Raw genomic sequence first — 12,697 nt, 5'->3', positions numbered from 1 at the left:
CTATTATATTCAGTGTTCTGTTATATGTTTTCATCAGACTGTTGAAAAGCAGCTTGTAGCCGGTGAGAGCAGCTTTGCTGCATCAAGTCTTGAGATGGGGAAGAGGTACATTGTCACTATTATTGCCTACAGAGGCAACAAGAGGAGCAAGGTGGTAGAAACCATCTTCAAAACAGGTTTGTGCCACGTTACTTAACATCTCGTACTCTGTTACAAATCATCGGTATGAAAAAAACTCTAATAATCTTCTCACAACATCCCCGTCACCAGTTGGTCTCCTGCACCCATTCCCCATGGACTGTGTTCAGATCATGAAGAACGGCAATAAGAGGAATGGTGTCTATACAGTCTATATTAACAATGACCGCTCCAAACCTATAGAAGCTTACTGCGACATGGACACTGATGGAGGCGGCTGGCTGGTAGGAATTTTTGATACGATATCAATAAAGAAGCTCACAGTGTGGAACTTTTGTCTAACAATGAGAGTGACTACATGAACACTGGCATGTGCGTGTCACTTATTTGCTCCTGGGTTGTATTATGGGAAGTGGATTCATTTCTTTTGGAGTCTGAATGGGCCATGGGACTAAAATGGTCTCACCTGATTCAGTTTAGATTTTTAGCTCCATGCCTGTGTGAAGCTGCAACGCTAAATCAAAGGAATCCCTAATAAAGGCTGATCAGTTTATTGGCTGGTCAATGCTGGCAGCCTGTATTAGTCTCGCTTTGAATAACAAAGAAACAGCGGTGAACAAACTGACCCAATGCTGGTTATGTGTATAAAAATTTATTAGACTCCAAGACGTATTTTCTGCATCAAATCTGGAAATCCAATATCGATTAGGCTCAACTCCCTAATGATAGCACTAAATAGTTAGAACAAACCATTTGAAATGTTTGTGTAACACTTTGAGTGCTTTCCACTTTTAGGTGCTTCAGCGCCGTAACATTGGCAAGCTGGACTTTATGAAACGCTGGAGGCAGTACATTGCAGGTTTTGGCAACTTAACCGAGGAGTTTTGGATTGGTGAGCACTTCAGTGTTTTGGGAAAGAGGGCTTTTCTGCAGACAGGCATAAACATGCACATTTAAGCATTAGAGGAATGTCTAGTGTGTTCTTGAAATTCTCTGCTTGTGTTTTCCCTCAGGTCTCGATAAAATATACGAGCTTACCAACACTCCTACTCAGTATGAGCTGAGGTTTGATTTGGGTGTGGGCTCAGAGAGAGCGTATGCTGTATACGACAACTTTAAGATTGCACCAGTCAAGCAGAAGTTCAAGCTCACCATTGGCAAATACAGTGGGACAGCAGGTGACCCTTCCTCCTTAACTATAGGCAACATAAAAGGCTGAGGCTGTGCAGACAAATCAAACAGCCTTCAAGAATTATATTCTCTGTGGCACTTAAATGGAATGAGTTATAGCCAAAAGGGGATGGCGAAAATAGCAATGAAACAGACAGGGTCAGAAAATAGAAGGGTTTCAAGCGGGAGGCACCCCACCGGTCATGCTGTAGGATGCTGAGAAAGAAATGTACCCAACAGTAGGTGGGATATTTGTTTCAGAAACTTACATTCAGTCACTTATAGACAGTATCTATATAGGGATGAAAGCAAGGCTTAAGTGGGCTTTGAAGCCAGACAGACACAGACACACACAGCGAGAGCTATGCTGTGTCTACATATAACTCAGTGTGCTGAAACAACATGTGCTGCAGAACTGAATCACCCTGAGTTTGGCATTATATTCAATTTCTTCCATCTTACAGTAATAACGGTGCAATCCTAATTTTCTCGATGATCCCCAGGTGATGCCATGACCTACCACCAAGGCCTCCCCTGGACTACCATTGATTCAGATAATGACATTGCCCTGACCAACTGTGCTCTGAGTCACCGTGGCGCCTGGTGGTACAAAAACTGCCACCTGGCCAACCTTAACGGCAAATGGGGTGAAACCAGGCACAGCATGGTAAGTGAATGAGACTGTAGCACCTCAGCAGCAGTAAACTCTGGTTTATTGGACTCAGTGTTGATTTTCTAGTTTTCTGGATAGCATACACAAAAACACACACACGCATATTTAAATCAACAGTATTGTGCAAATGTCTTGAGACTCATTTCTTTATATTTCTTTAATGAAAATGGGAAATATGTGCAGTGATTTATTGAAATGTGCAAACATTCATACATGCAGAAACAGCTAGTGCATTGCTAATGAGCTTGAAAATCAATATTTGATCTGAACACCTTTATTCAAGAAATCGTTTTTATCATTTCTTTAAGTAGCCTTCAGAAATAGTTTTCCGGGTGTTTTTGAAGATCATTCAACGCTCTTCTCTGGATGTTTCTTTGTTTTGTTCCATTCTATGTCAAGATGATCCAACACCGCTTCAGTAATGTTGATGTTCGGGCCAGATTCATCTCTCAGGGCCTGCATATATTCTTTGTTGGACTCATATTTCTTAAGGTCATGATTGAAGATACTGCTCATCTGCTGTACAAAATCTAGCACCTTTATCTTTTGTGCTCCATTTGTCCAGATGGGCAACATAAAATCTAAGCTCTGCATTAAGTCACACTTTTACTGTATGATCGTTATACCATACCGCTTCACCAGTTGGTGGAATCATAATAGACTTGTATTAACCCTGTAATTACCCAAAGACCGTGACCAGTTAACAACATGGGTTTTCTGGACAAGTCCCATCAGTCCATCTCTACCATTACATTTTTATGTTTATGGCAAACATTACTGAAAGCTTGCCTCCTAAACAGTTTAGGAGTTTTACTATACTGAAGAAAACTTTTGGATTTCAAAAATCTTTTTACTCTTTTTATTTATCAGTCCTCTTCAGTCTGAAAATATGTAATTTAATAGTTACTGTCCAGCTGTGACCCGCGATGCAGAGCAGGTTATCCATAAATCTGTATTAGTGGGCACTGTGTGAATAGGTGAATGCAGCTTGTGGTACTTTGAGCAGCTGAAACTATTGGAAAAGAGCTCTTTGAATGCAATCCATTTTCCATTTCCATTTTGAAGATCAGATGCATTTTTAGTTGCCTTTCTAACCATTTTTCACAGTATATATTACAACATTCTCTGTTAGGATTTAAAACAACACACAAGTACCGCAACTAACTGCTGTGAAGGAAAAACACATCCCTGTTATTTAGGATCTTTACTAAGCATCTTATATGGAAACAACAAGAACAAAAAGAAGCTAAAAAAAAAAGCTTTCTGGGAGGCTGCTCCCTGGTCAGCAATCAAAGACAACTTCACCCCAGCCCACTTCTACTTGTTTTGTTTTGGATTGTTGAGGTGAAGCAGAAATGGCCAACATCCATCAGAAGTGATAAGAAAACACATTTCTCACACCAGCTATAAACCATAAGTGTTTTTACCAGGCTGCTTGGGTAACAACAACAGTTATTATGTCTAAGGAAGACTGATACCGAAGGAAATGCCAGGGGATTTCTCTGCTCTTGTTGAGATTTCATCCATAATATTGCCGTTGCAGATGTCTCCTGCAATGTTTGTCGGCAAAATGCAATAACAGTCAAAACAAGTTTGTACTCACATGAAATGAAGCAGCGGTAGGTATTTATTACTGCATGTCATTCCGCCTGCCTGTCATGCCACTTGCCTCTTTCGCGACTCGATCTCTCCGCTCGCTGTCTCCCCCTTTCATTACGACTCTCCTGTCTAAACATACGACATTTTTCCTCTTCCCTACTTTGCCCCAATCAGCTTCTCTCTCAATCTGCTGTTTTTGCTGTCAGGGGGTGAACTGGGAACCGTGGAAGGGCCACCTGACATCCCTCGACTTCTCTGAGATGAAGATCCGACCTGTGGGAGCCCTGTCCGGCAGGAAGAGGCGATCGCTGGCGGCTAGGGAGAAAAGCAGAAACACAAAACTCCAAAAGAAATAGAAGAGCGCCTGTGTCCACATCAGCCCCATCAGCCTGACATCACACAAGCTTTTGGTGTTTCTGTACATATGTACACATGCATGTTTTAGTACTCTAGACTAGAATACCTACTGGTCTCCCTCTCTGTGTGTCTCAATTCTTGGACAATATGTACACCTTTTAGAAAAACTAATAGCCTTAATATCTGTTCATAGAAATTCAAAGATTTACTGTGACTGCAAGAAAGTGGCAAATGACAAACGTCCTTTGACTTTTTTTGACATTAATTGGTTTTGTTTATCACTCAAACTTGAACCTGTTTATATTGCTTGTGTTATATTTGCTTATTTCACATCCTCCAAAGAAATTGAGTGCATGGTAGAAAACAAAAATAGCTTGTCTGTTGTTGGGTTTTTTCGTGGATCAGGTGTAGACTATTAGAGTTAGCACCCTGAGTTTATTGATTGTGAAGCCAGCTGGCTTCGTCGCATTAAACTGCCACTGTGCTTCTAACACTGTCACATCACATCAGTTTGTGTGGGACAAGGCCGTCAGTAACAACGGATGGCTGTCTAGAGACGCCAAAGTGCTCCTGCTTTACAGTCAGATGACCGAGACAGCTAATATCCATCAATGTGACGTGCCTTTATCAAATGTCAATAGGAATGAAGTTTGTTTGCCCCATCCTCGGGAGCATAATGACCAAACTCTAGTTTTTCAATCTGGAAAGCTGACAGAAGTTATTAATACGTCTTTGACTTTGACTTTACTTGATTATTTTTTTCTTTTTTTTTCTTCTTTTTTTACACATTTATATTACAAACTTGGTTTAGGTGACAAGGGCTGAGCACATCAATCAACTTTTCTCCTAATCTGCCAGAAGTTATTTGATTTGCAGTCAGTGACTCTCACACATTACTTTCCCCTAAAAGTTATTGTGATTTTTTTTAACTTCCAGCTAATCCTTAGGATCAGCTTTGAAGGTCAGAAATGAGGAAGTAAAAACCTGTTTATCCATATTTTATTTACTTAATTGTATTCTCAAGATGACATTATAGCTGCTCTTTCATATTAATGCAATCATTCAGGGAATAAAACTAAAACATTTTTTATATGTGAAAATCTTGTTTGTTTTTCTCATCTCAATATAGCGATGGCCTTATGGGATATAGGAAAGCAAGTAGTACTAAACCTTTTTTTGCTTTGCAGATTTTAATGAGTTGCTTTGAAAACTGAATATGTTACCGTGGAAAAGCCAGACAAAATGTTATAGTTATTCAGTATATTTGGGTGTTTCACTGCTGTAAGAAGATACATAGCAACCCCCCAAAAATCTGCAGCCACACTAGAAGCTACATTAAGTTTTATGCAGACATATTGAAGCAGTAAATGCTGATGCATGCTTCTTTAACTTTGTCTTATAGATTTGTCTACGTATATATGCATAGTAATGGACTTATTAGTTCTTTTCATTTTTATTTAATTATATTTTTGCCTGTTCATTGGACCTGAAGTGCTCCATTAAAGGACTTTCTGGAGACAAATCTTGTCTTCAGCTAATTTGTTTTTTTTACAATAAATTATTCATGTTAATTTGGGGAAATAAAGGCACCGAGCAACTGACTAGGTACACCCACTCAACTGTTTTTTAATATCTAATGAGCTAATCACACAGCCATTCAATGCATTTAACATGTTAATTCTGAAGTCGAGCATAAGAATAAGGAAGAAAAGGTTGATGTAGGTGACTCTGACCGTGGCATGGTTGTTGGTCCAAGATGAGCTGGTCTAAGTGTTCAGAAACTGCTAACCTAATGGGAGTTTCCCACACAACCACCTCTGGGGTTTATATGGAATGGTCTGAAAAAGCTTCACAGCATACCCATCTTCTGATAGTTCCTTTCAGCAGAGAAGCACACAATGTCACAAAGCTCAAATAACCTCAAACTGTTTTCTTGAATGTGAGAATTAGTTCACTTTACTCAAACGGCCTCCACAGTCAACAGATCTCAGTCTGACTGAGCACCTTTGGGAAGTTGTGGAGCAGGAGATTCACATCATGGATGTGCAACCAACAAATCTGCAGCAAATGTGTGATGCATGTCATGTCAATATGGACCAAAATCTCTGAAAATTGCTTCCACCACCTTGAAACTGTGCCATGAAGAATTAGGACAGTTCTGAAAGCAATAGGAAGGCCAACCCTGCAGAGAATGGATGGATGGATGTTCAGTGCTTATCACTCACCTGTTTTCCTTGTATTGATGCTTAATTTTATCAATAAGACATAAATAAAACCTCTCAGTCAGACATGAATTTGCTACGGCGTGACTCTGACCTGTGAAACTCAGCTGTTCTTTCTTTGGTACCACACTTTCATCATACTGAGTTGAGCAACTACATTTGCAGGAACTGATGATTGTTTGCTGTCTGGTCTCAGAGCAGTTTCCCAATTCTCTATCTCATAATCTGCAGACAGAAGCAGCCACTGGCTCTCTGCGCAGGAGCTGTTTTTATCAAGCTGCTGAGGGTGTACGGAAAGGATATAAAAAGGTCATCACGCCATTTAAACACAAAAAGATACCGAAATAAGATATAATCTGTTCAAACAACAATGGAACACTTTTGGAATGAGTAAGTGAAAAATGTCTTGGGGTTTTTTTCCCCCAAGTGTTTATTCATCAAAATCAAATAAGAGTTTGAGAAGGCTGCTGACAAAAATTTTGCCAGCAAATATTTCTAGAATAGCAATTCATATCAACTTTGAAATGAAAGGTCTCACAAAAGCTCATTGATGCGAGAGGCCTTTTCAGGCACAGTGATTGCAAATTACTTTAAGGAGATTGGTTCCTGCCATTGCTTTACGGGGCAAGTGGTTTGCTCAGTGCCAGGATAAACAGAGAGGAGAGAAAACACACTTTGCCCTGTTTGTCTCTCTCTTTCTGCCTCTCCCTTCTACGTTTGTGCATATATATAGTACAGTATAAGGTTGCTGACATACACATTTGTCTGAATTTTGACACTTATGCCTTGGGTTCAGTGTGATGTATTTTTTCCATGAGAGAACCTGGTACCGTGGTAACAAGTGGGTGTTTGTTTAAAGGGGTGGAGTGTGAGCAGTTCATGGAAAGAGAGAGAAACTGCAAAACAGAAGACATTTGAAATTCAAGATAGCCACTGTCACACAGCACACGGGAACACTAACAATTTCCATTGACTCATTTCTGCAACACTGTGGATTCTTTCTTTCTTTCTTTCTTTCTTTCTTTCTAGGGAAACTGAATGTTTATTTAAAGCTCATTATCAACCGACTCTTTTTGAATCATTAAGCATTCTCTTATTAACAACCAAACCCTTGGTACCAGGCATGATGGATCCATGCTTTCATGTATGAACTATAGCACGAGTTTCCTGTTCTTAGCTGACACGAGTGGCGCCCATTATGGTCTACTTCTGCTGCTGTAGCCCATCTGCTCCAAGGTTTGACATGTTAAGCATTCAGTGATGCTCTTTTACATACCTTAGTTACAATAACTGTTTATTTAAGTTACTGTTGCCTTGCTATCTGCTCAAAGCAGTCTGGTCACTCTCCAGAAAGATTCAGAAAGCTACTTTCACTCAGCAACTTCTGCTCACTGGATATTTTGTCTTTTTTGGGCTATTCACCACCAACAACAATGCCAAGATTAACATTATTTAAATAACCTTATGTAGGCACCAGTCTATGAATGATTAAGTTCATGTTTGGTTTATGATTCAAAGATTAGTTACATAATTAATCATTTCAGGTTTAATACATTTGAACATTTAAGTTATGTTCACATAAGGTAATGAAATGTCACTGTTTAGGATCTAAAAGAGGTGCCCATCACTTCAAGCATGTAAGTGCAATGGCAGCATGTGTGGTTTAGGAAGAGGAGGAGCTTGGACGTAGAGGTTAGGAGTCTCGTGGTTTTCTTACCGTGTACACATGTTGTTCTGGATAAATATCTTATTTTTTGGAATGTTCATGTTTATTTTAGTTTGTAATAAATAAAACAATCAAGTCATAATTCAACTAGAAGCATTTGTTTTGGAAACCAGGAACGTTTTTGAACGTGGTCTATTGGAAGTGATCGGGATGTCGACGCCAGAATAGGGAAGGCAGTTGGTGTCCTGCGACGTCTCCAACCTATTTGGAACTCGACCTCCCTGAATGTAAGGGTCAAGATCAGACTACTGAACTCTATAGTCTTCCCTACTGCACTTTAACGCTAGTGAAACCTGGCGCTCAACAGTGCAATTATTCAACACCTGAACGTGCGTCAACACGTGGCTTGCGGCGAATCCTGAGAATTTCTACCGGGACCGAATAACAAATGAGGAGGTCCTACGAAGAGCAGGCACCCGCCCATAGCCGATGTTGTTGCAGAAAGGCGCTTTCGCTTTGCGGGACATATTTTACGCCTACCCCCTCATCGCCCAGCTAAGATTGCCATGACATGGCGTCCACGCACTGGCAAGCGAAAGCAAGGCCGACCAAAGACCACATGCGTCGAACATTTATGGTCGATCTGAGAACTGTCGACATTGCCTGGGACGAAGCTGAAGCAGTCGCTGCTGACCGACATCGATGGAGATCACTAGCTGCCCGATGCGCCGCTCGGCGTAGGAGGAACTAAGTCTAAGTCTAAGTAAGTCTATTGGAAGTGTCCCTACACCTTCCTTCCATAGTCTGATGCTCAATTTTGACCTTCATCAGGTTCTTCATGTTGACCGAGTGCATTGAGTTGCTTTCATGTGATTGGCTGATTAGACACGTGCTTTAAGTTGAACCTAACAAAGTGACCAGTGAGTGTATATCCTAATCTCTCAAGTGTTACCATTTACATTTATGACAAACTTCACATATTATTTGCACGAATGTGTTATGAGTTACATCCAAATACTCAGATGAAGTGCTGGCTTGAAATGCTAAAAACCTGTCATCACTGCAATTTTTGTGTTTCTTTTTGCCTTGGCAAAGCATGCACTTGGTTGTCAACAAAGTGGTTACACCTCCTGGCAGAATGTGCGGTGCCTTATTTCTTAATATATTTTCACATCTCTGTAAAAAAAAAGTAGCAAGTTGTCAAAGATAGTACCCAACGATACCTCAGGCTTTAAAAGAGCATGTTTACATGTTGAGATTCAAGTTATGGTAATACTCTGACAACACCAAAAATCAGGATCCGTGAGACGTAACTAATCTGTACAAAGTGCACGTCTTTTGTCAAACACGAATTGCTCCTCGAGCCAAACAGATTACGTGCATCAAAGATTTCTTAGCTACGGCTTTCAAATCAATGATGAAAATTATATGTTCACGAGGATCACTGCGGGCAGAAGTGCTTATTAATTGCTTTGCTTCAGCAGCTTTCCGTTTTCTTTGATTACAGTTCATACCTAACTAAACAATGGTCCAGCTTTTAGTTGACTTTTTGCTGCAATTTGTCGCAGTAACGGTGGATGGTCCTGTTGTGTAATAGAAAACTTTGCAGTATGGAATCATTCACGGCAGGCGTCATATTCTATGTTTATGCCCCACAGCAGGGATCATAGTCTATGTTTATTTTATCCTCACATTTCACAGTCCATCATACTTCCTGTGGTCTCTTCAAGCGCGGTGTGTTGACACGCTGCAAAAGCGATCAGCAACTTCGTTTTCATTGGCATGCATATGTGCTCCAAGTAAACGCATTGCTTGTATACACAGTGAATTTTTGTAAGCATATTGTCCTGGCAGCCACACTGAATGAAGACGCCTGTGCAAACGAAAACATAATGACTTCGTGTCAAAACCTAAAGGCTCCGTTAACTTCAATTTAAATTAGAAATAGAAAAATGAGATCCCACAAAGCTAGGAAAATACTTTATTTCTGTCCCTGTCATCTCCCATACTGTTTTTATATGCTTTATCATTGTCTCTCTATATATCACGATAAATTATGCATGCAGAGCAACCAACAAAACTCAGTCATGCACATAATTAAAACAAAAAGAATCACATCAGCACTTTTTTAACTGTGGAACAATGCAAACATGTCTTAAGTAAACAATATCATGCATAATTAGACGGGCGGAAAAAAACAACAACAACATAGTGCGATCTTGCAGGAAGCTATCCACAAGGGTAGATCAGACGCTGAAACAGATGACAAATACTCTCACCTCCATTTCCTCTGATCTCAGAGAACTGAAGACAATATACACTATGTGTTATTTCCCCTCCCCCAACTCCTGCAGCTAATTTAAACAGTGCTTTGAAAATAAATTATGATCTGTTTAAAGTGACGGAGGTCAAGTCACTGCCTAACAAGTGTTGAAGAAAAAGGCATGGATGTGTGGACATGAGCGGAAATAAAGTGTTATCAGACACTTGAGCTTAATATATATATTTATAGCACAGAGACGTGAAAAAAAAACAACAAGCCATATTTGGAATATGTTACCCATGGCTGTCCTGTAAACAATTTAATCGGCAGGCAAATGAGCGGGAATGAATTTAAAATATGATTAGAGTGTGAAAAAGTTCAATAAAAACCATAAACATGTATTTTTTTTCTATATTTGCCACAGTGATAAAATTAATCTTTGGATCTTACTGCATGTGTGTCTTTACGCTAGTATTTAACGGGAAAACCATGGATTAACCTTTAATATGCTTTCAGTTTAAAGTACGACCCAAGGCAAATAACAGAAAACGAGACATAACTACTAAACCAGCGACCAAATTTTAAAAAAAAGCACGTAGTACCTCTAAAAGTCTCTTTTGGTCGACAAGAATAGATTACCACAGACCCGCCAATTTGTGAATTCCTGTTTCACAAGAACTGATTTGACTGATTACAATGTTAGTAATTATTTCTTATCTTTGCACAGTGTCAGGCAAGCTGTTTTCTCTTTGTCTTTGTATTATGAAAAGCTTACCATCTGTCATAACCAACCATAATCATATTTTTTTCTGCAGTGACTATTCTAACCTTACTGATAACTCAAAGCTCAGCTCTGTCAGTGAATACAGAGGTGTCGATTTTTTGCTTGTTAGCATTAGCACCCTGTTAAATATAGAATTCCTGGTGTATCTTCATAACCAAGCAGGAAAGCAGTGCAATATACTAAACTGTAGAAACTACAAAAGAAACCTTAATATAACAACTGTGGCCATTCTAAAGCCTCTAATATATCCATATTTACCATCATTTTCTGACCATTTGAAGCCTGAGGGTGAACTAACTTTTAAATGAAGGGACACTACATGCTCATATGTTCCACTAATGGTGACCAACATTAGAAAATACACATCATGTTGTATTAGATAAGACTTTAAATTAGCAAATGAGACCATAAACTCGTCCGGACATTATTTAATGAGATCATAGATCAAAGGAAGGGTCATTTTATGATAAACTTCTTAACAGAACTTCTGCAACATGTGGAGCGGTGCCGTGTTTTCAATTAGAAAGGATGCAGTTTTAAGGCACTTTCTCACTGTCATCATTTTTTGGGATCTGGAAATCTGGAAATCTGGAAGCCATATGCTAGTTTTTTACATACAGTCTGTGATAACTGCGCTCTTCTTCCTGCCGGGTCATTAAAATATGATGAAAGAGAAAAGGGGAGATTTGAATATGTGAACTTGTTTTTATGAGGGGACCGTTCAAAATGAGACACAATGGAGCTGTAGCACTAAGAAAAATAATGTGGGCAACATGTTTGTTGTGTTTTTGATAGAACGGATGAGTATGAGTATGAGTCATGGTAAAAAGAAAGTACACCCTCTTTTAATTCTAAGGTTTTATATATCGGGACAGTGTGTGACACTCAGTTGATTACTTGATTAATTGATAACCAGCAAGTGCGGCCACATCTATGAAATCTGCATTTGTGTCAGTTTTACAGGTCTGAACCATACAGGTGATCTTATTAAAGCAATTGTTGCTGCCTGTGATTCTGGAAAGGGTTATAGGTCCATTTCCAGATTATCTGAAGTCCATCGTTCTACTGTGAGAAAGACTATTCAGTGGAAAACATTCAAGATAGTGTTCCCAGTGTGGATACCCCATCAAATTCACCCCAGACTGTGCCACACTAAGAGAAACAGCTAAAACTCCAAGAGCTACACCTCAGACTCAATTAGAAAAAAACTAAAAGTATGGCTTAATTTGGAGAGGTTGCTAGAAGAAAGCCTCTTCTCTCGATAAATAGCATGGCAGTCTACAACACTGCATCTGAATAAACCACAAGAGTTCTATAAAATGTCCTTTGGACAGATGAGACCAAACCACACTTGGTGAAAACTGAAACAGCATATCACAACAATCATCTCGTGAACTGTAAAGCATTTGTGATGGTGATGATTTTGGTTTGTTTTGCAGCCACAGGACCTGCACACCTTGCAGTAACTGAACTCTGTAAACCAAAATATGTTGAAACTGGGTCATGCAACAAGAAAATTAACAGAAGAACAGCAGCAAATCTACAGCAAAATGGCTGAAAAAGGAAAGATGAGGTGTTGCACTGAGGCCAGGAAACCTCAGTGAACTGAAGCAACATTGTAAAGAAGAGTGGGAAAAAAATCCTCAACAACAATGTGCGAAATTGAGAAAGTCACACGATTTCGACAACGACTACGTCAAGTTGTTGTTTTTCACACCTTGCTTCTGCATTTTTGTTAACTATATAACCAGATTATTTTTTATATAAAACCTTTAGCAGAACTTAAAGAGAACTTACTTTCTTTATGTCATAACTGTAATGTTTC

The 12,697-nt window shown here is 39.4% G+C and overlaps 1 protein-coding gene across 3 annotated transcripts in view; it reads left to right on the top strand.

Moving 5' to 3' along the window:
• Positions 1-5,681, top strand: part of tnn (tenascin N) — a 40,631-nt gene extending 34,950 nt beyond the window's left edge. For all 3 annotated transcript variants that reach the window (XM_040021767.1, XM_040021766.1, XM_040021765.1), the window contains 6 exons: positions 38-176; positions 271-422; positions 934-1,030; positions 1,152-1,316; positions 1,812-1,975; positions 3,787-5,681. In XM_040021767.1, the coding sequence (XP_039877701.1) occupies positions 38-176; positions 271-422; positions 934-1,030; positions 1,152-1,316; positions 1,812-1,975; positions 3,787-3,936 (867 nt within the window). In that variant the 3' untranslated portion in view covers positions 3,937-5,681. The remainder of the gene's footprint in view (positions 1-37; positions 177-270; positions 423-933; positions 1,031-1,151; positions 1,317-1,811; positions 1,976-3,786) is intronic.
• Positions 5,682-12,697: the final 7,016 nt, after the last annotated feature.

Source organism: Simochromis diagramma, unplaced genomic scaffold, assembly GCF_900408965.1.
Source record: "Simochromis diagramma unplaced genomic scaffold, fSimDia1.1 OVJJ01000205.1, whole genome shotgun sequence".
Taxonomy (NCBI): domain Eukaryota; kingdom Metazoa; phylum Chordata; class Actinopteri; order Cichliformes; family Cichlidae; genus Simochromis; species Simochromis diagramma.
This window is presented reverse-complemented; position numbering and strand designations above follow the sequence as displayed.